Source organism: Anomaloglossus baeobatrachus, chromosome 9, assembly GCF_048569485.1.
Source record: "Anomaloglossus baeobatrachus isolate aAnoBae1 chromosome 9, aAnoBae1.hap1, whole genome shotgun sequence".
Lineage (NCBI taxonomy): Eukaryota > Metazoa > Chordata > Amphibia > Anura > Aromobatidae > Anomaloglossus > Anomaloglossus baeobatrachus.
Window position 1 is genome coordinate 186,401,105 of NC_134361.1, and position 26,974 is coordinate 186,428,078.

At 45.5% G+C, this 26,974-nt stretch overlaps 1 protein-coding gene across 4 annotated transcripts in view; it reads right to left on the reverse strand.

Annotated features, from left to right (window-relative positions):
- Positions 1-5,576: 5,576 nt before the first annotated feature.
- The window catches only part of DENND1A (DENN domain containing 1A), a 924,202-nt gene continuing 902,804 nt past the window's right edge, over positions 5,577-26,974 (reverse strand). For 2 of the 4 annotated variants that reach the window (XM_075324118.1, XM_075324117.1), the window contains 3 exons: positions 20,887-21,015; positions 19,025-19,277; positions 5,577-15,568 (listed from right to left, as the gene is read on the reverse strand). In XM_075324118.1, coding sequence (XP_075180233.1) covers positions 14,357-15,568; positions 19,025-19,277; positions 20,887-21,015 — 1,594 coding nt within the window. In that variant the 3' untranslated portion in view covers positions 5,577-14,356. The remainder of the gene's footprint in view (positions 15,569-19,024; positions 19,278-20,886; positions 21,016-26,974) is intronic. The other 2 variants (XM_075324120.1, XM_075324119.1) reach the window with 1 other exon arrangement.

The window sequence follows — 26,974 nt, forward strand, 5'->3', positions numbered from 1 at the left end:
CTGGAGGGGGGGGGTATGTGAACAGGCTGGATGGGGGGGGGGTATGTGAACAGGCTGGATGGGGGGGGGTATGTGAACAGGCTGGATGGGGGGGGGTATGTGAACAGGCTGGATGGGGGGGGGGGGTATGTGAACAGGCTGGATGGGGGGGGGTATGTGAACAGGCTGGATGGGGGGGGGGTATGTGAACAGGCTGGATGGGGGGGGGTATGTGAACAGGCTGGATGGGGGGGGGGGTATGTGAACAGGCTGGATGGGGGGGGGGGTATGTGAACAGGCTGGATGGGGGGGGGTATGTGAACAGGCTGGATGGGGGGGGGTATGTGAACAGGCTGGATGGGGGGGGTATGTGAACAGGCTGGATGGGGGGGGGGTATGTGAACAGGCTGGATGGGGGGGGGGTATGTGAACAGGCTGGATGGGGGGGGGGTATGTGAACAGGCTGGATGGGGGGGGGGTATGTGAACAGGCTGGATGGGGGGGGGGGGTATGTGAACAGGCTGGATGGGGGGGGGGTATGTGAACAGGCTGGATGGGGGGGGGTATGTGAACAGGCTGGATGGGGGGGGGGTATGTGAACAGGCTGGATGGGGGGGGGGTATGTGAACAGGCTGGATGGGGGGGGGGTATGTGAACAGGCTGGATGGGTGGGGGGGTATGTGAACAGGCTGGATGGGTGGGGGGGTATGTGAACAGGCTGGATGGGTGGGGGGGTATGTGAACAGGCTGGATGGGTGGGGGGGTATGTGAACAGGCTGGATGGGTGGGGGGGTATGTGAACAGGCTGGGTGGGGGGGTATGTGAACAGGCTGGATGGGGGGGTATGTGAACAGGCTGGATGGGGGGGTATGTGAACAGGCTGGATGGGGGGGTATGTGAACAGGCTGGATGGGGGGGTATGTGAACAGGCTGGATGGGGGGGTATGTGAACAGGCTGGATGGGGGGGTATGTGAACAGGCTGGATGGGGGGGTATGTGAACAGGCTGGATGGGGGGGGTATGTGAACAGGCTGGATGGGGGTTTATAGCAGGATCATATACAAGGCAGGAGGATCATTACCAGGATGGGGTACCTTAGTAGAGAATTTGGGGACATTACCCCCATAACAGTGTCAGCAGCAGATCCTCGCCCCATAACAGTGTGTCATGACCACATTTTTTGCTTAAAGTTTTATTTTCCCATTTTCCTCCTCTAAAACCAGGGTGCGTCTTATAGTCCGGTGCGTCTTATAGTCCGAAAAATACGGTAAGTATACACCAACATTGTGAACATGTAGAACAGATATGGGATCACATTTCGGTCGAGACATGTGACCGAATCTGACCGAGAGCATGGCCCAAAAGACTCTGACAGTGCTGAAAGCCAAAAGGTGGATTTACAAAATAGTAACAAAATAATACAAATTAAAGTTTGATTTTTAGGAGCAAAACAGTAACAATGCAGTGACATGACACGAATCTGCATAACTAATCATATGCTAAATAGCTGCAAATCAAATTTATGTTTGAGATAGCCAAGATGATTGTCTATAAAATGAAGGTAGTCTCACAGTCAAAGCTGTAGGGATTGGTGAGACATGGAGCCTGAAAGTTCAAGACATTGTTACCCTTTTGCTTGTCTCTAAGTTCAGGACTGACCTGACCTATGAGGCTTAGTTCAGGGCAGGAGACCCACGATCAGTGTAGAAATCACAGTCTGTACTCCGATCGTGATATATGTGGATGTCTAAACAAGGCCTTAAAGCAAACCTATTACGTATAATCTCCAGGCAGTAAGTTATAAGATAGGTGCTAAACAGACTGATATTGTTTTTACAGGAAAAAGCTTAAATAATCACCCCGTCTTTTCGTGGGTTTCTGCTGGGTTCTTTGATTTCCTCCCACACTCCAAAGACATATAGATAGGGACTTTAGATTGTGAGCCCCAATGGAGACATTGAAGCACAGTGGAATTAATAGCGCCATATAAGTGAGTAAAATAAATAAATATAATATACTGTACCTCGGTATTTTAGCCCTACTCATTGAATTTCCGGCAGCTCTAATTTTCATTGCTCTGATCTACATCATTTATCGGTAATCAGTTTTTCACTCACCTTTTGTCCTCCGCCAACCCAGCTCTATAGTTTTGGGGATAAATCTAGAGCAATATGGCAGATTACGATCCGTTCCGTATGTGCGAGTCAGCGGCGGCTGCTCAATGTCCCTGTACATTATTTCATTTTCTAATGTGTCCACGCACTACTTAATGATACCTCTTGCTAAATTTGCAGCTTTGATGCCAGAATGTCATTAATATATAAAGCATATGTTCCACGTAGAACTAATTGAAATATTGCATTTAGTTGCTAAGGATACTCTGATCTCTCGCTATTCTCAGACGCTGATAAGGTCACATGGCTCAACGCTGTTCAGGACTGACGCAAACTGCTCCCCTGATGGACAAAAGTAAAATTACATTTAGATACGCCATTAATAAAGCATTTCTGCACTTAACCTGGGCATTTCTGTGTCAAGCTGCTGTGATAACGTCAGTAATATAAAATTTGCCAAATATAAACTCTGGGAGGATTTTCTTAAATTATTAGTAACCTTTCCCTTCAAAAAGTAATCAATAGGAGATCGGTGGGGGTCTGGCAACCCCACTGATCAGCTGAGAACAGCCTCAGCAAATGCCAGATGTAAGCAGTTTGAAAAGAGCTGCTCAATGGATACGTCATCAATTTCTGTACACTTAAAGGGAATTTGTCAGCTGTTTTTTGCTATGTAATCTGAGAGCAGCAAGAGGTAGGGGATGCGACCCTGATTCCAGCAATGTGTCACTTACTCGGCTGATTGCTGTCATTTTGATACAATCGTTGTGTTCTCTGCTGCAGATCTTGCAGAGGTCGGAATGATGAGCTCTGTATAACCCCAACCACACCACTGATTAGCAGCTTTCTATGTATAACTCCGCCCCCACCACTGATTGGCAGCTTTCTGTATATAACTTCGCCCACAATACTGATTGGCAGCTTTCTGTGTACACTAAGGGGCACTTTGCACACAACGACATCGCAAGCCGATGCTTGCGATGCCGAGCACGATAGTGCCCGCCCCCGTCGCAGCAGCGATATCTTGTGATAGCTGCCGTAGCGAACATTATCGCTACGGCAGCTTCACATGGACTCGCCTGCCCTGCGACGTCGATCTGGCCGGCGACCCACCTCCTTATTAAGGGGGCGGGTCGTGCGGTGTCATAGCAACGTCACACGGCAGGCGGCCAATAGAAGCGGAGATGAGTGGGATGTAAACATCCCGCCCACTTTCTTCCTTCGGCATAGCTGGCGTGAACTGCAGGACGCAGGTAGGAGATGATCCTCGCTCCTGCGGCTTTATACACAGCGATCTGTGCTGCCGCAGGAACGAGGAACAACATCATACCTGTCGCAGTCGCGTAATTATGGAATTCCCAGACACTACACAGATGATACGATTACGACAATTTTGCGCTCGTTAATCGTATCATCTAGGATTTACACACTACGATGTTGAGTGCGTCACTTTCGACATGACCCCTCCGACATCGCACCTGTGATGTCGTAGTGTGCAAAGTGCCCCTTAGGCTATGTGCCCATGGGACTATGTACCCACGAATATATCCGCAGGTACGCAGGTTTCCCGTAGAAGCTGCCTGGAATCTGCAGCTATCCATAGCTGCGGGATTCCAGCGAAATATCTGCGGAAAACGTGCATAGTGGAGGGCCGGGAATTCCGCAGGAATAATTGACATGCAGTTACGTGCGGCTGCGGGACATTCGCAGCATATTCCACAGCCGCACATACCGCAGCATGGACACAGCACTCCCCATGTCCCATAGGATAACGTGGGGAGTGTCTGTACATGCTGAAACCTGCGGATTTATCTCAAAAATCCAGATAATTCCACAGGTTTTCAACTGCAAAATCCGCAGGTACATAGTCCCGTGGACACATAGCCTTAGAGCAGTAAAAAGGCCATTTTATGTGAGCCTAGCAACCAGTGTCAAGGCGTATCTCTTATGCTGGGTTCCTACCTAAATGCCACTACCCAGGCTGAAAAGCCTACAATTTTATGGGCAGGCAGGAACCTGCTAATAGGAAATTAAAAATCGCCTGAAGCTGGTGGGAAGGAGTGCGGAGTCACAAGGCATGACCCCCCAATCTAAAATGAGAAAACTGATAGTACTTCCTAACAGACAAATGTGAACAGGTGCAAACTGAATAAATATACAACTGCACTCTGAGATGCTAGTGTGGCACCCCTCTGGCTCTAGTCGCCACAGAGTATTGCACCTTATTTTAGGTGTGATATTTGCCTCGGGTAAGGAGGGGGTTAATCACCGGTGTTTCACATTCACACTTTATATACAGCTTAGGAGCCTTCTCACAGAGGAGCTAGACTAGGGTAGGCAGGGGGTTGGCCAACACAAAGCTTGGGACCTGTCCCGGTCACTACGACAACCACCTGTGGGCAGGTTCTACTTTGGGTAGAACTAGGAGGAGAAACACACACAATCAGGAGTCAGTCTATCCGTGACATCAGTTCTAGGGCATGATACCAGCATCACTTTCTTCTCTTCATAGGGCCTGTGGTTTGGAGCGGAGCACTCAGCCCAGGTTCCTCCCGGCTGGAAGGGCAACTCTAAAAAAGGACTTTCTTCTTTCAAACACCGGTGGCTTCCTCCAACTTATCCGAGGTCGATGGGGCCCATCACAGCGGGTGACCAGTACTACCTGGGTGAGCGACACAAAGAGTGAGTAAAGACACCTGGAACCGCAGCAACCGACTCGGACTTTTATTAATGGCGCCGTCACCCCGCACCTCGGCGCAAAAGGCCCTCGCCATCACTACAAATCTCATCATCTTCCCCGGGGCCCACAGGTGGAGCGATACCATCTCTGGGTGCTACTACCATCCACCACAGAGGACAGCGACAGCAACGGCGGCTAATCCCTGACCGCGTACCACAGGTGGCGATACGACAATCATCCTACTACTATCCCCACCATCATCCCTCTTCATTGGTGTACACCTCGGGGTACAAAGCCGGGCAGGCCACCATGACTTCCCAGATCACCACACTGGCTCGGTGACGAGTAACACATATGAGGAATTTGGACACTGTAGAGTGACATAAAAGTGCTAATCAGTGGTGGGGATTGTTGGACCAGGAGGCACGAGACACCTAGTCCTGTAGTGATAATCTCCTGAAAAAAACCCACATTGTATAGAAACAGCAAAACGCAACCTAGTAAATGACACATCACTGGGATCAGGGTGCCCCTACGTCATGCAGCTCTCAGATTACATAGAAAAAACCTGCTGAAAGATATCATTTAAGGTGGTAAAATAACACAGACGTATTTATTTTTTTAACTATAATATTGTAGATATTTGTCTTCAGTCTGTTGCCCCCTAGTGGTGTCGGCTAGAAAAACAGAAAATTGTGTCTGCAAGCAATGTGTCAGGAAAATAAGAAACCTGCAAAGACACCAAGTAATGGATGCGGATATGCAGACAGTAACCACAGTAAGGATACAAGGAGGCAGGATGGTAGCTGGCTGTAGATATTTATTTTCCTGTAAGTTTCACAAGGTCATTTTCACGGTTTTGTAAAGTGCACACGATTTCACCGAGCTTCAAAAAAAAAAAAAATTGTGATTCCATTTTTTTTAATCATTTTTTAGTACTTTTGTATTTTACACACCAGATAAAAAGGTATAAATGATAGAAAAATACTTTTGTATGTGAGACAGCGAACACGCTCATCACTGAAATGTGCATGCACGACTGTAAAAAAGACAAAAAAAAAAGAAAGAAAAATAAAATAAAATGCATGTTTAACCTGTTCACAGCCTGGCAAAAAAAACCAAAAACATGTTATCTTGTCATTGACCAGGGCAAAATAAAAGATGTATCTTTAAAAACAAAACACTATGATAGGTTAGAAATGTACTGTAAGTCTCATGCAGAATATGTAGCCGCCGAGGGTAGCAACAAATGTACAGGCGAATAAAGTGGACTTGTGACCTCCATTACCCCCAACCTATATCCAAAAAAAGGGAAAAACAAGAGCACTATCGGTCACTGAATGACAAATTTAGTCTACTGTCACCTGTGACCATTGGGAGACACCTGACTAGTTTGGCACTACCGTTTGCCGGCCACTCCATCCTCCACTCTAGTTGACTCATACTACGTACTTCGCGAGATACCTGTCAATCAACTCCACCTCAAATGATGCTTGGAAGAGCTAGCTGGGGGCGGCACTGGACTAGATTGGGGGGTGGCCGGTGCTGGGGAGAACGGTGCAGACTAGTCGGGGGGGGCAGTGCTGAACTAGTCTAGTCTCCGGCTATGGTCCCTGGCTGGATTGTCAATCTAAATTTACTCTGAAATGGCGGAGTATTTCAAGAAAAAACATACCTGGCCCGGCTCAGAGTCAAGCTGCCCAGGATTTGGGCAGCATGAATCGAGTGACAGGTTCCGCCTAACTGTAGAGCCACATACATCATAAGTAGAGATGAATGGACCCGTACAGGTTCAGGTTTGCCTGTTTTGGCTGGACTTTTTTGACCTGAACTTGATCATGAAGGCCGAACCCCATTTGAAGTCAATAATTGGGTAGTCCAGCTCTTCACCCACACGCAGAGCATTTCCGGGGGAGGTAGGGTGTTTTTTTTTCACTACATTCGAAAACTTGGTACGCTCAATGGGAGTCATTCAGAGACTACAAGCGACTCACACTGGGCGGAGCACTGGGTGTACCCGAGCACTGCTATGTTCGATCAAGTGATTAGCATACGTACTGTACCCAAACTTGGACACGGAAGATTTTGTAAAGGTCCGTGTTCGGTACAAACCCCGTACTTTACAATTCGGGTTTGCTCATCTCTAATCATAAGGTGCCCCATAAGAGCAAAGTCTCCTGCAGACTTTAACAGGATTGACGTAACTTGGGGTAGAAGAAATCAGGCTTGCAAAATTTGAGAACACATGCACACTCCACTGATCCGAGTGTGCATATGTATGGTGGAGGGATAGAGCATATTAGCTAAATGTACGGTCTCTTTTAGGACCATGGTCTCCAATCTTTAGCCCTCCTGTGTGCCTGGATTCATAGTTTTGGACCTGCTGGAGAATCACCAGTTGGGAGACCATTGTATTAGATCATGGGAACCTTGGAATTGTGTGACAGATGATACAAAGAACTGATCACCCAACTATAAAGGTTTTTGACCTCATTTTCAGACGAAAATTATTTGAGTTCACTCATTTTTAAGGGCCAAAAGTTTCATTAGCCCCCCTGTGCAGCCTCATTGCCTTCCATCCCGAATCGGACCGGTCCACTTTAACGCTTTGATACTAAAAAAAAACCTTCAAAACCAGCAACAATACAAAAGAGGCAAAATAGTGAGCAGAAAACGGACTTCCAAAAAGTAATACGTCTTTTTCATCAAATACTGGCGACCTGATGAGCACTTTCCGTCGTAGAACAGTAATAATTACGCAGTGCAGATATCTGATCATGTTGCATCCAACACGCAGGATATACAATTTATAATTCCAGTCTCACCCAGCCAGAAAACACAATAGTTTACTATCTTGAATATTTCAATGCCACGCATTATATTACAAAACACTGGATAATCATACATGTCAAGCAAAAAAAAAACCAAAAAAAAAACCCCCAACAAAGTAAGATTTGTAGTAACATTACTTTTCCAGCAGGCGGGGCGGTGCATTTGCTGGGATCCGGGTACAGCAGCGGCAGCCTCCTCCGCACCTGTCAGGGTCACTTATATTGCACTGCTCAAGCCTCTCACTCCCAAAAGACAGTAATCGGGGACAGGAGCAAGCGGCAAAGAGACATAATACATTGTAGATGTAACATACATAGACTGTAACTGGTCACAATGAAAAGCTACAACATAATTAAAGGGAAGCGGTCATGTCGTTTTTTTATTAAAAACCGCCCTCAATGTGTTTTAAATGCTGCAGTGTGCATTACTAATATGAAAAAAATCCCATATATTTATCTTAAAAAAAGACTTTATATGCTTAGGTGAATGCAGTACATACCTTAGGTTTCAGTCAAAGGGGCGGATCTTTTGCGGAGTTCAGTCACAGTCACTCAAGTTCAGGTATGATTCTTTTTTTTAACTTAGTTACGCCCAAGTATTGGAATTGATTACACCATAGGTCCTTCAGCATCACTTCTCTGCTGAGCGCCACCCACTACCGTCACATGATCGTGACATCACAGGTCCTTCACTACCACTTCTTTTCTGATCACCACAGGTCCTTCACCACCATTTCTCTGCTCAGCTCCGCCTATTACCATCACAAGATCGTGACATCACCACAGGTCGTTCACCACCACATCTCTTCTGCTGATCACCACAGGTCCTTCAACATCACTTCTCTGCTGAGCTCCACCCATTAACGTCACATGATCGTGACATCACAGATCCTTCACAACCACTTCTCTTCTGCTGATCACCACAGGTCCTTCACCACCACTTCTCTGCTCAGCTCCGCCCATTACCATCACAAGATCGTGACATCACCACAGGTCGTTCACTATTTCTCCTCTGCTGATCTCCAAAATTCATCATTGAAGAAGTGCTGGTGAAGGACCTGTGGTGATGTCACGATCATGTAACCGTAATGGGCAGAGCTCAGCAGAGAAGTGATGTTGAAGGACCTGTGGGGTAATCAATTACAATTCTGGGGGTGGGACTAAAGGCCCCGTTACACACGTTGATTTATCGTGCAATCACATGAGCGATTGCACCCGCCCCCATCGTTTGTGCATCACGGGTAATTTGTTGCCCGTGTCGCACAAAGTCAGTCACCCCCGTCACACGTACTTACCTCCTGAACGACCTCGCTGTGGGCGGCGAACATCCTCTTCCTGAAGGGGGAGGGACGTTCGGCGTCGCAGCGACGTCACACAGCGGCCGCCCAATAGAAGCAGAGGGGCGGAGATGAGCGGGACGTAACATCCCGCCCACCTCCTTCCGCATTGCCGGCAGGACACAGGTAAGCTGTGTTTGTCGTTCCCGGGGTGTCACATGGAGCGATGTGTGCTGCCTCAGGAACGACGAACAACCTGCGTCCAGGAATGTGACCGATATTTTGAAAATGAGCGACGTGTCAACGAGCAACGATAAGGTGAGTATTTTTGCTCGTTAACAGTCGCTCGGAGGTGTCACACGCTACGATCTGTCAAACGATGCCGGATGTGCGTCACGGAATCAGTGACCCCGACGACATATCACCCGATATATCGTAGCATGTAACGGGGCCTTAAGTTAAAAAAAAGAATCCTGCCTTTATTTGAGTGACTGACTGATCCCAGCAAAAGTGCCACCCCTATGACTCAAACCTAAGGTATTTACCTAAGCATATAAAGTCTTTTTTTTTTTTAAGATATTTACAAGGAATCTTGTTTTTAAAACATGTTTGAGATGCACATTACATTATTTAAAACACATTGGGGACGGTTTAATATAAAAAAAACATAACAGGTTCCCTTTAAAGACAGACAGGGTCATTCTGGCAGTCAAAAGCTTAGCGACACCATGAAAAGGGACAAAAGTGCTGACCTTTGGGACATCATGTATGTAAATACATCATGGTGTCTAACATCATGGGGTGGAGATGTTTTTGGTCGATCATGTGAGCATACAGTAAAATAATACATTATTCCCTTGTCTCTTGTAATACATGCAGCTAATTATGTTGGAAAACACAGAAGGCAGCAACAGGCAGCAGCAATCCAGTTCTGCCCATATTACATATATGTCTGCTTAAAAGGAAGCAATCATCGGAAAATCACCCAATAGTTTATATCAGACTTTTATGAAAAATGCATTTTTTTTTCCTTTATCACAATCTTTATTAAAAATATAAATCTTGCAATTCTCACATTGGCCACTGGAAGTTTTTAAGGCTTTAACTTCCTGACGTTTCAGGAAACAACACATGTACATAGCCACAATGATCTTAGCCCATCTTTTGTATTGAGACATCTAATGAGCACTTGCAAAAGATGGGGATGAGCAAGATCAGTTGTGACATCACTTTTTTGCCATACGGCCGCAATGCTGGGACTGGCCGTCGGCTCTCCTGACCCAAGCGTGACAGCTGCATAGGAATACATGAAACTATCACGTTCAAATCAGGTGAGCCGACGGAAAGGCTGAGCATTGCGATACAATCCTCGGCCTTGCACTCCACCCCGACCCTTCATCAAGACTGGCGTGAGGGTCCTTTGTCATGAATCAAGGCCTATGAAAATTGGAGGATTACTAATTTTGTATTTTAATAAAAATTGTGATACGAAAAAAAAAAAATATGTTGCCAATTTTTTTTTAAAAATACATGTAACACAAAAACGCAATTTAATCAGTAAGTCATTTTCCGATTATAGCGTCCCTTTAAATGGGTTTTCCTATTGTTTTTTTAAGACATAGAGGCCATATTCACTTTCCGGAAGCCCCGTTGATCTATCCCAGGTCACTCCGCAGGTCTGTATATTAACAGGAACGCTGAAGTCTGGGAATGGCTGCAGAAGACAGGTGCCTAGTGGAGCGGGTCATTAGATGTTTCTCTTTTAATCACCTGACCGCTGCAGCCAATCACATACTACGATGAAGACCTACAAAGAGCCTGTGCTGAATCCATGGGGGTGATGGAAAAGGAGAAGGCCTCCGTATAGTTTTCTGAAACATTCATTTATAATAAAAGGCATCTATTGGACTTTGTAAATATGGAGGACTACATGGGAACAGGTTTACCTAGTCCTCTAATGATAATCTCTTGGTGATAAAATGGTGATTTTATCAAAACTGCATCAGGCAGCCCCATAAGTGGCACACCGGTGGAATTAGGGTCTCTGTATACACTGTATTACCTGTGTACACATACAATATGTGCACAAATTTCAATTAGTCAGATGTATGCCATATCAAAGTGTCCATTTTTCGTAAAGTACATATGGCCATTATAGGTTAGCACTGAAAGTAATGTGAACTGAGTCTTAGTTCTGAAGACCAAGATTGTTCTATGAGGTAAGACCATATATGCTCTTTTAGGGAGTGTATATAGTGTTTACTTGTAGTCAGGCTATGGGCGATTGTTCCATACAGCCCTGAACTAGAGTCTTACTGAGGTAATGAGTCAATTCGCAGCACCAAATCCAGTGGCCAGGTCAGTAATCTGTGGCCACCGGACAGGAGTCCTGTGAACTGTCCCTACCTGACCCTTCTTTTGAGTCACCGGACTAGTATGACGTCATCGTTGATGCATGACACACATGTGACTTCACACCAGGCCGGCTAATCAAAAGAAGAGCAGCAGATGCCGGTAGGTAGGAGGCAATTTGCAGGCTCCGATCCGGTGGCTAACGTTTGCCACTATGCAAATGTACTCACACCATCCCTATTATGTATCTACATGAACTGGAGACCACACTGACTTGAGGACAAGGGAGTTAATTTTACAGGAACCACCAATTGATGGTTCCGAAAACCAAAGTCAATGGATTCTCCCTGCACAATCCTAACGATTTGGAATAATATATTAGCCTTGTACTTTACCAGTCTTCTGCTTTTTTGGAAATTTATGAATTTCGAAAGAAAATGGTCTACACAAAATGTCTACATGTCACTTTGGCAGGATTACATGCTGAAAATGGTCACACAGGCCACAAATGTTCCTGGAAAGCTCCGAAAAACAGAACAAAATAAGAAAAAAGTTATGATCGTGTGAATGGGAAAAAAAAATGTATACATCTCTCTACTAATCATCAACTACTTTGAACAGTTCAGCCCAGGCATAAGGCAGCTGAAAAAAGAACCAAAACAATTCCGTTACGCCTTACCGGAACCAATGAGACAAAAGTGAAAACTTCCAAAAGTTTAAAACTACTTTTCAATGAAATTGGTACTCGTATTAAAGTCTCTTTCTCGTACGTGTCTTTGGGGGACATAGGTACCATAAGGAGGCTGACACTAAGAGCACATCTTCGAAAAAAAAGTTGACTCGTCCTCACCAGGCTACATCTGGGCAACTGACACCCAGTTATTCAGTTAGTGCAAAAGCATTAGGAGAAGCCGATCCATGAATCCCCCATAAAACAAGAGAGGTTGTTGTGTCCACCAATGAAGACTACAAGACAGATTTTACTATGAGGAACAAATCTTTATTTTTTTGGTCCTTTGGGTGGGAAAATGAATACCAATAGCGTAGAAGCAAAATGGCAATCCCTCAGGTTGAGCAACTGCAGCTTGTAGTTCTCCTGTGATACTTTTGCATCTAAAGATGCGTCTTAAGAGAAGATTAGTTCCAAACCTGCCTAATTAAGGCTAAGACAGGTCTGAAACTCTGACCCATGTCCGCCTCCGAATGACACTAAGCTAAACTGAAAAAACGGGTGTCCGCTGCCCAAGGTCATCCTAATGGGTAGGAGTTAGCTGGTATCTATTCCTAGTGACAGTTTCAAGGTGGGATCATATTAACCCATGGTTCCTGTGTCCCCCAATAAAGTGAGCAAGGGTTATCTTGGTGGGTAGGAGTAGCTCGTATCTATTCCTAGTGTCAGCTAACCCATGGTTCCTGTGTCCGTCAATGAAGTGACCAAGGGCTATCCTGGTGGGTAGGAGTAAGCTTGTATGTATTCCTAGTGTCAGCTTCCAGTTGGCAGCACATTAACTTATGGTTCCTGTGTCCCCCAATGAAGTGACCAAGGGTTATCCTGGTGAGGGCAGTTAGCTTGTATCTATTCTTAGTATCAGCTTCCAGTTGGTAGTATATTAACCCATGGTTCCTGTGTCCCCACAATGAAGCGACCAAGGGTTATCCTGATGGGTAGGCGTAGGCTTGTATCTATTCTAGTGTCAGCTTGCAGGTTGCAGCATATTAACCCATGGTTCCTGTGTCCCCCAATAAAGCGACCAAAGATTATTCTGGTGGATAGGAGTAGGCTTGTATCTATTCCTAGTGACAGCATATTAACCCATAGTTCCGGTGTCCACCAATGAAACAATCAAGGGTTATCCTGGTAGGTAGGAGTTAGCTTATATGTATTCCTAATGTCAGCTTCCAGGTGGCAGTATATTAACCCATGGTTCCTGTGTCCCCCAACGAAGCGACCAAGAAAAATAACACAAAAAAAACAACGTACAAACATATAAAGAACTGTAGTTATATAGAGGTGACATGCGAAGCTTGCAGCTTTCCTGATTTCGTGACATCAGCCGAAATTGACTGCATACGTTTTGTCTGATAAGTGATGACTTCAAGAAAAAAAATAATTAAAAAAATGACTCCAATATAAGAATCTACTCTACCTAGTGCATCATATATTGTGTAGTGAGTGACCGGTGCTGTACGTACCAACAACATACGGAGTAGTGATATATCTTGTGTGTATATTGACACTTAAATTACTTAAATTCACTTTTATGTGGCCCAGCTAAACATGGTCCATTGGTCTTACAAGCGGAGAATATCGAGTAGTACGTGTAGACAATATAGTGTACAAGCTACACTAGAAACTAGCACATTCGTGTTCTAGATACGGTCATTTTTGGTGACCCAAATAAACATCAATTAGTGGGACATGGCACATAAAACGTCTAAATTTCACTTTATATTGACCGATGTGTCGATGACGTAGAGCAGCGACTTCTATAATATCTTGTTCTGGAGACTGATGGCATTGTGTACTAAGTCACAGAAACCGCTAATGACGAGTGCATGTATTCCGCTACATAGCTATTTGCTTTTTGATACTTAGTGGCTGTAAAATCTTTTCTACAAAACTGTGTATTTTTACCACAACGATCACATTTTGCTATCACGATGATCAAATTTTGCTATAGAAGACTAAAAACTGTGCTGCTTCATAAATGGCGTCACATGGTAATAACGTGTGCTAACACATCAGGTAGCACTTCCCGGGGACTCGGTGGGGAGTTAACTAGATAAGCAAAGTGTCAATTTATAGTCCTCGACAGACCTCATACCGTGATGCCTGTTCTGCATCAGAAGGTCTTTTTTTTATGGTAAAGCGCTGGATTTCAGTAGTTCTACATCAAGACAAATTCCAACCGGAAAGTAGTCAAGCAGAAGACAAGCAAGAATTGGGAGTCTCCCAAACCTAAAGAGTATAATGAGTCAATTGAGATTAAAGCCTTTAATTCCAAAATGTACGAAATCCGTGAGCAAATATTTGATCTCAAGATCTCTCCATATGAGATGAGAACATTCTTTAAACACCTGGACAACTTTCTCCTCCTTGACCAAAATCTAGAAATTTGAAGCCTACTCAAAAGTCTCCCATCGTTTTCGGAGCTGCTCTACTTTGCCCGGAGCTGGAGTTACTGCTTCTTTTGTTTTGGTGAGCAGCTCATCAAAAGGGTCCCTGTGTTGACCTATTCTAGAAGGAAGAAGGACAGGATCGGAAATCTTTGAAGGTCTAGGAGGGATGGCTGGATACTCCCTGGATTTGTTGTCTTGAGGTTTGGCGGAAGGCCTAGTCATAGGTAAAGTTCTATGGCCAGCTGGACCAGTCAAGACTGGTGGAATGTTTTGCCGTGTCTCGGAGTTTGTTTGACCTTGTTGCATTAATGTGTTAACTGTAGGGCCAGAGGGAACGTGGCTTAGAAGACTACTCCCTGACAAGGCTGGAGTTGGGCGTCTCTGACTGTGATAGAAAAGAGACCTTGAGAAAAGAGAGTTTGAGACAACTGGTGGAGTAAATGGTCTTGCTGTAATGCCTATCACGGAGACAGCATGGTCCTGCGGCATTGCTTGAATAAATGGATTAAGCGGTGAATGTATAAATGCAGGTTGTGGGGTGGGAAATCCCAACTGTTGAGGGAAAGCGGCAGGAGTGAAATCACTTTGTAGAGAGGTAAAACACGGAGTGCTGGAGTAATGAGGTGCTTCAGAGCTATGAAGACCACTACCTAGAGGAGGCATGGTGCCGCTCTGACCATGACCAGTGATTAATGGATCTAAAAGACTAAGAATATCATCATTTACAGAAATCTCAGTAGCAACTTTGACAGGCTGTAACAAATCCATAGAGCTAGAATCAGAAACTTGTCTGTGTCCATCCGAAACTGAGGGTCCTGGTAGACTCTGTAAAGGAAAGCCGAGGTTCTCCCCGAGCTGTAGTTTTCCGGACTCGCCTACCGCTGAAACGTTTTGCTGCTTAGAGACTCTTGGTGCTGGTGGTGGAGGAACGATTCCCAGCTCTGGCGTTTTCCTACCATGTGGTCTTGGGATAGTGATATTTCCGTGGCTGCTGCTCAATGTTCCCTCTCGATCAACAGATACTGATGTAATTTCCTTCTGTGGAGTACTTGTGTCACTACCAGGAAGGGATGTGTGCTTCTCTGGTGAAATCTGGAGATATTTGTCAGGGATTGCCATGTCATCTTGCCCCATGCTCCACAGTTTATTGTATGGGTGGTTGTATTTCATTGGTGGCACCAAGCGATTTCTGTCTGGTACTGTGAGATCCATTCTCTGTCAAACAAAATGAAATAAAAATGGTGAATGCATTATTATTTTCTTAGACAAAATGTTTTTCACCTGGGTCATCAATCTCTAATGGTTTTCAAAATCAATGCTAGTTGCCATTATATATTTTCAAGGCTTAACAAAAATGTCTGGGTCATATATGATAGAATTCCTGGGCACCACTTCTACTATTCCGTGCTTAGCTTAAGGCGGTGGCTCTCCACCAAACTGCTGTTCCAAGTATAAATATCCAAAGTGCCGGAAATATCCCCAAGTACCACCTTATTTTTCAGATTATAAGACATACTTTTCCTCCCAAAAATTTGGACGGAAAATGAAGGGTGCGTCTTAAAATACAAAGGTAGCTTACCGGGAGGTGGAGAATGGGGGCTGTACTGGCTGCGTTGCGGGATGTGCTGGCTGAGGTGCAGGTTGTGCTGGCTATGGTGGGGGTTGAGCTGGCTGCTGTGGAGCAGAGCAGTGCGGCGGGTGTTCCAGATGCTCTATTAGTGGTGCGGGCTTTAAATAATGGCGCTGGAGTTGGCGCGTATGCAGATGGAGCTCTTGGCTCAAGATTTTATCTGCGCACGCACCGTATCCGGCCTATTGTTCTTCCAGCAGCGGACTTAAGGAAAATGGTGCCCGTAGGTGGCGCGTGCGCAGATGAGATCTCGGCTTGTCATTGACCCGAGAGCTCAATCTGTGCACGTGCCGACTCCGGGCACCATTTCTTTGAACCCCGGCTCTGCCGACAGAGCATCTGCACTCCCACCGCAGCAGCACAGCCGCACCCACCGCAGCCAGTACAGCCGCCCCCACCGCTGCGTCCTACTCCAGCTCCGCCCCTGCCTCTTGTGACTCGGCTCCACCACCGCTGCCACCCCACCTCCAGTAAGACATCACCGGAGTATAAGACAGACCTAATTTTTTTTTTACTTTTTCTTTCTCTCTAAATTTGGGGTACTCTTATAGTCCAGTCTTATGAAACAAATAATATGGTAATTTTTTTTTATCACATCATATATTAGGCATAACCTTGCCCGATATATGACAATCAATAAAGAAAACGTTGAAGGAATTATTATGGTGCTTTGTTGTTTTTTTTTGTACTTTGGTCATTTGTTCACACAGGTACAGATGATATGATTCTCTTCGATAATGTTTTTTTATTGATCACAGTACCGTATTTTTCGGACTATAAGACGCACCGGACCATAAGACGCACCCTGGTTTTAGAGAAGGAAAATAAAATTTTAAGCAAAAAATGTGGTCATAACACACTTATGGGGCGAGGATCTGCTGCTGACACTGTAATGGGGGAAATATCCCCAAATTCTCTATTAAGGTACCCCATCCTGGTAATGATCCTCCTGCCTTGTGTATAGATTTATCTCCCTCATCCTGGTATAGCCCCATCTTGCTATATACTGCATCCTGGTATGTGCTCCCATCCTGCTATATACGCCATCATCCTGCTCATATACCCCCATCATCCTGCTATATGCCATCATCCTGTTCATATACTTCCATCATCCTGGTATATGGGCCCCATCATCCTGCTCATACACCCCCATCATCTGCTCATATACCCCCATCATCCTGCTCATATACCCCCATCATCCTGCTATATGCCATCATCCTGTTCATATACCCCCATCATCCTGCTATATGCCATCATCCTGTTCATATACTCCCATCATCCTGGTATATGGCCCCATCATCCTGCTCATATACCCCCATCATCCTGCCATATGCCATCATCCTGTTCATATACTCCCATCATCCTGGTATATGGCCCCATCATCCTGCTCATTTACCCCCATCATCCTGCCATATGCCATCATCCTGTTCATATACTCCCATCATCCTGGTATATGGCCCCATCATCCTGCTCATATACCCCCATCATCTGCTCATATACCCCCATCATCCTGCTATATGCCATCATCCTGTTCATATACTCCCATCATCCTGGTATATGGCCCCATCATCCTGGTATATGGCCCCATCATCCTGCTATATGCCATCATCCTGTTCATCCCTATCATATACCCCCATCCTGCGGCACACACAAAAAAATAAATAAACGTTTACACTCACCTTTCCTCGTTCCACGCAGCGTCGCTCCTCCTCCTGTCTGTGCCGGCAGTGCTGTGTTGAGCCGGCCACGTTCCATGCAGCACCGCGATGTATTGTCCTCCAGTCTGCCGGCGCGGCTGTGAAGACACACGTGCGCACAGCGATGACGTCATCGCTGTGAGCACCGCTAGTCTCCAGTCCACACAGCGCGGCCGGCAGACTGGAGGACATCGCGGTGCTGCAGGGGAACGGTGAGTACATTGATTCACTGCACCCCGCGCTGATGATGATGCGCGGGGAGCAGTGAATACAGCCGCACATGATCACTCTAGGCTGCAGTTGCCAGGGGTGATCACGGCCGGCTGTTAATTATGCGCGTGTCCCCGACCAACATCCCGCCCACCTATCAGCCCCGGCTTCAGCGCTGAGAGATGGGCGGGAGGAGGGGCGTGCATATGTAATGAGCGGGCCCACATGGTCACGGCAGGCGCTGCTGCTGCCTGCTCGTGCCCCCGATGACCCGCTCCACCGCAGCACCCTCATTCCCCGCAGCCACATTCAGACCATAAGACGAACCCCCCACTTTCCCCCAACATTGGGGGGGGAAAAAAGTGTGTCTTATGGTCCGAAAAATACGGTATATATTAGCCATAACCTTGCCTGATATAGGACATGATAAATAAAGAAAACTTTAAAGGAATTACTATGGTGCTTTGTTTTTTTTGTACTTTGGTCATGCATTCACACAGGCAACGTTATCATAATTCTCTCTAGTAATAAGCTGTGTCCATCTCATGACCAGGATCCTTATCTTCAAAACATCTTGCATCATGACAGTTGTCATTTAATGACTACAAAGCAACATCAATATTATAATTTTCGTCTTGAGACATTACTCTAGTTGGCACTATATTAAAGGGAATCTGTCAGCCGGTTTTGGCTATGTAATCTGACAGCAACATGATGTAGGGGCAGAGACCCTGATTCCAGTAATCTATCATTTAGTTCAGTGGGTGTAGTATTTATGATAGAATCACAGTTTTCTCTGCCGCAGATCTAGCAAAGCTCAGTTATTGAGCTGTATATAACCCGCCCACACCACAGCTTTCTGTGTACACTGTATAGTGAGAGAAAGCTGCTAATCGGTGCTGGGGCACCTGGTTGGACTAGGAGACACAAGGACAGTTGTCTTCTAGTGATAATCTCCTGCTGAGAAAACTGATTGCAGTGAAATCGCAAAACACAACTTAGTAACTGACATCACTGGAATCAAGGTCTCTTCCACTACATCATGCTGCTCTCAGATTACATAGGAAAAACCTGCTGACAGATTCCCTTTTATAAAAAGAAGAGTGGACGCTTTATTAAAGTACAACATATCACCTGATAATCAAATGTAAAACGGTCCTCATGGTCCTCCTTGGGGGTTCTCAAGTCTTCCAAACTCTTGGCTTGACTTAAAAGTGGTGGCTGCGAGTCTACATTAAAATTACTGAAGATATCTTCAAGCAGATTGATATTTGGGATCTCCTTATGTGGTGGCTCCTGGTCAAGCACCGAATCGCTTTCCTTTTCTGGGTTGATGATCTCATCGCCATCAGGATCCGATTCTTTCAACGTTCGATATTGTTGAGGCCTAAGACAAGATAAAAGCCAAAGTCAGATGTCATTGTACTTACTTTATTAGAAAAAAACAAAGATATACCATGCTATTCAGGGTCTGTTCACATCACGGTTTCCATCTGGCCACTACCAGAGCTGAAAACAGTAGATTATTGGAGGTGCTGGATCTCCTCCGATCTCACACTGATGACCCATCCCAAGGATTCATCATCTACAGTATGTTATAAGCCTTGAAAATCCATCTAAAAAAATGGTCAATGCACCATTCTTCGTCCTTTCTCAAGCTGAGGTTTCTATGGTTCCCCACTGATCTCTAATTCTTCAAGTTCTACTGAAAATGCCTTCAGAAGGTCCATAAAAGACCAGCACCTGAAAAAGGGCCATGCACCATTCTTATAAATGGACATTCTCATAAATGGTCCATGCACCATTCTTCAGCCTGTCTAAAGCTGAGGCTTCTCTTGTTCCCCACTGGTCTCTATTCTTCCAGTTCTACTGATTATGCCTTCAGAAGGTCCATAAAGGACCAGCCCCAGAAAAAAGGTCCATGCGCCATTCTTATATACGGTCATTCTCATAAATGGTCCTTGCACCATTCGTCGGCCTTTCTCAAGCTAAGGCTTCCCTGGTTCCTCACTGGTCTCTAATTCTTCCAGTTCTACTGATGATGCCTTCAGAAGGTCCATAAAGGACCAGCCCCAGAAAAAAGGTCCATGCGCCATTCTTATATACGGTCATTCTCATAAATGGTCCTTGCACCATTCGTCGGCCTTTCTCAAGCTAAGGCTTCCCTGGTTCCTCACTGGTCTCTAATTCTTCCAGTTCTACTGATGATGCCTTCAGAAGGTCCATAAAGGACCAGCCCCAGAAAAAAGGTCCATGCGCCATTCTTATATACGGTCATTCTAATAAATGGTCCTTGCACCATTCGTCGGCCTTTCTCAAGCTAAGGCTTCCCTGGTTCCTCACTGGTCTCTAATTCTTCCAGTTCTACTGAAGATGGCTTCAGAAGGTCCATAAAGGAAGTTTCCATAACCCGAAAAAAGAAGATTAAAACATTCTTAATAGGGTAAAACAAAATATTTCGAAAGTGGTTGAAAAATGGAACCCATCAGCTCACACGTTTCGAGCTAAAAAACCCTTATTCATAATGTTGATGCGTCGATACGATAGTTTACTGGCCTCCAGTGATGACCTAAGACCAGCCGGCGGACCAGGGAAGGTTGGTGCGGATTGATGCACAGAACTGGCACTAGTAGTGAGTTCTGTAATTTATGGCCGATGGTTGGGAAGCCTGAAAACGGTCTCCCGCCATTCGCAGCTCTTCTGTTGATTAGCTGGACTGGCAAAACCTCATTGTGATGCCCATGTGACGCTGATCGAGGGCGGCTAATCAAAAGAAGAACCATGGATGCCGAGAGGTAAGAGGTGGCTCTCAAGGCTCAAAGCCATTGGCCTTAGATTACTGAAGTGCCGTCTAGTATTGATTCGCACAGACTCTACATATAAATGGAGGAAAAAATCTGTGGTAGTTCCATCCCGTCATCTTGGACCCAATCTTCTTCAGGCTGATTTAGTGCAGAGGAAAATTAGTGTTAATAAAAAGAAAGAAAGGCAGAGACCATTCAAAGGGAGCAGAGAAGATAAAGTTCTCAGAAAAGGCAGAGACAGGATCCTCCTCCTGCAGGAACTCGTCTTCAGAGGAATCTTCGGAAAGGAAGACAGTATAGTGGCGTGTGGGCTTCACAACGCTGAGAAGACAGGAGAAGAAGACAGTTAGCGGACGCCTCCCATAATATACCAGCTCAAATATGGATTTCGGTAGACTATGGAAAATCCACATTTCTTACAACTGATCGCGGCATATGGGACAAGTTTGAAAGTTTCTAATAACAAAAGTGAAGATGTAGTGGAAAGAAAAGAAACTTCGCCATGATTCGGTAACACATAAAAAAACAGGTCATCAGATTTCACGATATACACTGCATAGACCTGAAGAGGCTGGAGTACTTTCTATGAAAATCTATGGTATCATGCTTTTTTTGGAAGTTAGTACCTAGTATTAAAATATGTGTGTTCAGTTCTAGGTCTAGCTTGTTCCAGGATTACACAGCTCTGCTGAAATAGATTCTCATAGTAACTACAACAGCCTCATCAGGTCTAAGATATCTATCTTATCATGTATTGGCTGTATTGTGTTTTTATTTTTCTTATATTTTTTTTTTTAAATCGATAAAACATTTTGTGAGCCGGCCAGATTGGGGACACATTTCCTTCCTGGACGTCCCGTATATCAGCTTTAATGGGAGTCAATTGATAAGGAAATCTCAGGTGGTGAAAGTGTTTGAGTAGCAATGGAGCACATCGTCCTCTGCGGTGTTTCAGAGTGAAACATGCAAGGCTGAAATGATAGATCCAGTAGCCTGATGTAGGGGCAGAGATCCTGATTCCAGTGATGTGTCACTTACTGAGTTGCTCTATGCAGTTTTTATAAAATCTCAGCTTTACCTGCTGCAGATCTACCAGTTCTCTGACTGCTGAGCTCTGTGTAACCCTGCCCACACCATGGACTGGCAGCTGCAGATCTAGCAGTTCTCTGACTCCTAAGCTCTGTGTAACCCTGCCCACACCACTGACTGGAAGCAGAAGATCTAACTGTTCTCTGACTGCTGAGCTCTGTGTAACCCTGCCCACACCACTGACTGGAAGCAGAAGATCTAACTGTTCTCTGACTGCTGAGCTCTGTGTAACCCTGCCCACACTACTGACTGGAAGCAGAAGATCTAGCAGTTTTCTGACTCCTAAGCTCTGTGTAACCCTGCCCACACCACTGACTGGCAGCAGAAAATCTAACTGTTCTCTGACTGCTGAGCTCTGTGTAACCCTGCCCACACCACTGATTGGCAGCAGAAGATCTAACTGTTCTCTGACTGCTGAGCTCTGTGTAATCCCTCCCCCACCACTGATTGGCAGCTGCAGATCTACTAGTTCTCTGACAGCTGAGCTCTGTGAAACCCCGCCCACACCAGAGATTTGAAGTTGCAGATCTACCATCTCTCTGACTGCTGGGCTCTGTGTAATCCTGACCACACCACAAATTGACAGCTGCAGATCTATCAGCTGTCTGACTGGTGAGCTCTGTGTAACCACACCACGGATTGGCTTCTTTCTGTGTACACTATGCATAGGCAGAAAGTTGCCAAATAAGGACGGGGCGGGGGCAGACTCGTGTATATGGAGGACTACATGGCAGCAGGTTTATTAGTCTTCCTAGATTTTAACAAAACTAGCATCCGCCCCTACATCATGCTGCTCTCATATTAGCTGGCAAAAACCTGCTGACAGAATCTTTATCATGGTGGAACTACCTTATAACAAGGTATCAAAATCAATACATATAGACATTTATTTATATAAAGCTGAGTGAGTGTGTGTGTGTATGTGTGTATGTTCGCTAAAGGAATCCGCACCGTCGCATTTACAATCACAAAATTTTGCACAGACGCCTCATGTGACTCAGGGAACGTGATAGACTATGTTTTGACAGGACAATTTCACCCCACGCTTTACAGTTACTCTCCAAAAAACCTGCCTATATTAAAGTCAATGAAGATGGGAGTTACAGCTTATTAATAGGAGCTGTGATTGGTTGCTATAGGAAAAAAGGACATTGTTAGTATAAGAAGCTTATGTGTGAGGTAATAAGATGTCGGTGGGGAGACGGATAAAGAGAGACAGAAAGAGACAGACAGACATAGGCACAGAGAGTAAGAGGCAGACAAGGAAACAAAGAGACAGAGGGGAAAAGAGAGACAGAGGGGAAAAGAGAGACAGAGGGGGAAAGAGAGACAGAGGGGGAAAGAGAGACAGAGGGGGAAAGAGAGACAGAGGGGGAAAGAGAGACAGAGGGGGAGAGAGAAAGACAGAGGGGGAAAGAGAGACAGAGGGGGAAAGAGAGACAGAGGGGGAAAGAGAGACAGAGGGGGAAAGAGAGACAGAGGGGGAAAGAGACAGACCTGGAATGAAACAGATGGGAAAAGAGACAGACAGAGAGAGAGAGACACAGACAGAGAGACTGATACAGAGACAGACAGAGAGATAGACACACACAGACAGACAGACAGACATGGATAGAGACAGATAGACAGAGAGACAGACACACAGAGACAGACAGGGAAAGAGACAGAGAGACAGACAGAGCCACACACACAGACAGAAAGAGATAGACAGACAGACACAAACAGACTGGGAGAGAGACAAAGAGACTGTTACTATCCCAGGTAATGCCCGGGTACTACAGCTAGTGTATATATATGTGTATATATAAATATATATATAAAAAGAAAATTGCAGTTTTAATGATAATTCTACACAGCGAGCAAGGATAGGACAAGGTTGCTCCGTGCACAATCACGGTCACTACTGGTTTTACGCTTTTCGTTGTGCACAATTTTTTTAAGATACTTGGAGATGTATAAATTCCTCTACCATTGAAGATAATTGAGATTTTGCTTTGTTGAGACTCCAAATACCGCATGTCAAACACTCATCATCATTGATCAGCAGCACCGCCGGTAACGCGCTGCACATTTCGTTCCCCCGGTGTTAACACCTGCACGTGACACTGGTGACAGCTTGCTTCTTTTTAAATACCATGTCAGACACACATCCTGCAATAGCCGCGGGTAGCGAGGAGCCGGCGTGCATTATTACAAGTGCATGGGTTTATTTTTTAATGAGGAGGATAGGCATGGTGAGAAATCACGGACAGGCCTGCCTCACATCACTGTGGTCAGGACGGGGAATGGCTGACAAATGGAGAGATCTCAAATTTAATTGACATGTAAATGAGCCGGGGAATATAATTGAGAGGATGGAGGAATTGTAAGAGTGAAGGATCTGTATAGGAACAAATATTGACTGCTGGACTGTAATAAAACAACCCGAGCAAGAAAATATCACAGATCATATAACGGACGCCATCTCTTATTAATCATCATACATCTCACACTAATAATACATCCGGAAGGTCCAACCAAGAGGATCCCATTCCTTTATCATGGAATATATATATAGTGAAGTTGAACGATATTTATTGCTTATTTTAAACTTTTATAAAAAATAAATAACTGAAAATTGGGGCGTGCAATATTATTCATCCCCTTTAAGTTAATACTTTGTAGCACCACCCTTTGCTGCGATTACAGCTGCAGTCTCTTGGGGTATGTCTCTATCAGTTTTGCACATCGAGAGACTGAAATTCTCGCCCATTCTTCCTTTGTAAACAGCTGGAGCTGAGTGAGGTTGGATGGAGGCGTTTGTGAACAGCAGTTTTCAACTCTTTCCTCAGATTCTCGATTGGGTTCAGGTCTGGACTGTGACTTGGCCATTCTAACACCTGGATACGTTTATTTGGGAACCATTCCATTGTAGATTTTGCTTTATGTTTGAGATCATTGTCTTGTTGGAAGACAAATCTCCGTCCCAGTCTCAGGTCTTTTGCAGACTCCAACAGATTTTCTTCAAGAATGCTCCTGTATTTGGCTCCATTCATCTTCCCATCAATTTTAACCATCGTCCCTGTCCCTGCTGAAGAAAAGCAGGCCCAAACCATGATACTGTCACCACCATGTTTGACAGTGGGGATGGTGTGTTCAGGGTGATGAGCTGTGTTGCTTTTACGCCAAACATATTTTTTGGCATTGTGCCCAAAAAGTTTGATTCTGGTTTCATCTGACCAGAGCACCTTCTTCCACATGTTCGGTGTCTCCCAGGTGGCTTGTGGCAAACTTTAAACAACACTTTATGGATATCTTTGAGAAATGGCTTTCTCCTTGCCACTCTTCCATAAAGGCCAGATTTGTGCAGTGTACGACTGATTGTTATCCTATGGACAGACTCTCCCACCTCAGCTGCAGATCTCTGCAGTTCATCCAGAGTGATCATGGGCCTCTTGGCTGCATCTCTGATCAGTCTTCTTGTCTGAGATGAAATCTTTTTGTAACAAAATCCAGCTTTAAACTTCTCCACAACAGTATCACGGACCTGCCTGTTATATTCCTTGGTCTTCATGATGCTCTCTGTGCTTTAGGCTAGTTTCACACTTGCATTGTTTTCCTTCAGTTGCAATCCGCCGTTTTGGAAAACAGCGGAATCCGTTAACGGATTCCGCTGCTTCCCGTAGACTTGTATGGACGACGGATTGTGACAGAAGTACCTGCGTTGCTTCTGCTGGCCGACGCTGTGTTGCTTCCGCCGGGCGGAAGGAACGCAGCATGTAACGTTTTTTGAACAGCAGAATCCTTAGGATTTCACTGCGCATGCTCTCTCTGGCTCCCTGCACACATAACCAGGGTACACATTGGGTTACTAAGCAAAGCGCTTTGCTTAGTAACCCGATATTTACCCTGGCTACGTGTGCAAGGAGCCAGCGCTAAGCGGTGTACGCTGGTAACCAAGGTAAATATTGGGTAACCAAGCAAAGCGCTTTGCTTAGTTACCCAATATTTACCCTGGCTACGTGTGCAGGGAGCCCAACACTTCCCTGCTCGGCTCCGCCCCCTCCCGCACTCCACTCCACATGTACACACGCACGCGCGCGCACACACACACACACACACACACACAAACACCCACCTGTCCCCAGCCATCCAGTCCCCGCGGCACTGACGTCCTCAGCGCCATGGCCCCGCTCGGCTCCACCCACCTCGCACTCTGCCCCCAGCACACATTCTCGGCGGCCGAGCGATCAGCTGATCACCCGGCAGCCGGCTGCTGTGAGTGATCAGCTGATCACCCGGCGGCAGACTATTGTGAACGATCAGCTGATCACTCGAAGGCCGGCTGCTGTGAGCGATCAGCTGATCACCCGACAGCAGACAATTGTGAACGATCAGCTGATCACCCAGCGGCCGGCTGCTGTGAGCGATCAGCTGATCACCCGACAGCAGACTATTGTGAACGATCAGCTGATCACCCAGCGGCCGGCTGCAGGGAGCGATCAGCTAATCAGCCGGCTTCTGTGAGCGATCAGCTGATCACCCAGCGGCAGACTATTGTGAATGATCAGCTGATCACCTGGCGGCCGGCTGCTGTGAGCGATCAGCTGATCACCCGACAGCAGACTATTGTGAACGATCAGCTGATCACCCGGCGGCCGGCTGCTGTGAGCGATCAGCTGATCACCCGACAGCAGACTATTGTGAACGATCAGCTGATCACCCGGCAGCCGGGTGATCAGCTGATCGTTCATAATAATCTGCCGCCGGTAAAACTGTAAAGGAAGAAAAAAAAAAAGCAGATTCCATTGTTTTGTACGATCCGTTGCATCCGTTGTGCCACTATATGCAACACATTCGTTGCATCCATCACACAACGCAATGCAACGGATACCGTTCAACCCAAGTGTGAAACTAGCCTAAAACAGAACACTGAGACTATCACAGAGCAGGTGCATTTATACGGAGACTAGATTACACACAGGGGCTTATATTTATCATCATCAGTCATTTAGGACAACATTGGATCATTCAGAGATCCTCAATAAACTTCTGGGGTGAGTTTGCTGCATTGAAAGAAAGGGGATGAATAATATTGCACGCCCCAATTTTCAGTTTATTTTTGTTTTACAAACGTTTAAAATAAGCAATACACACACACATTTTATATATATATATATATATATATATATATATATATATATATATATAT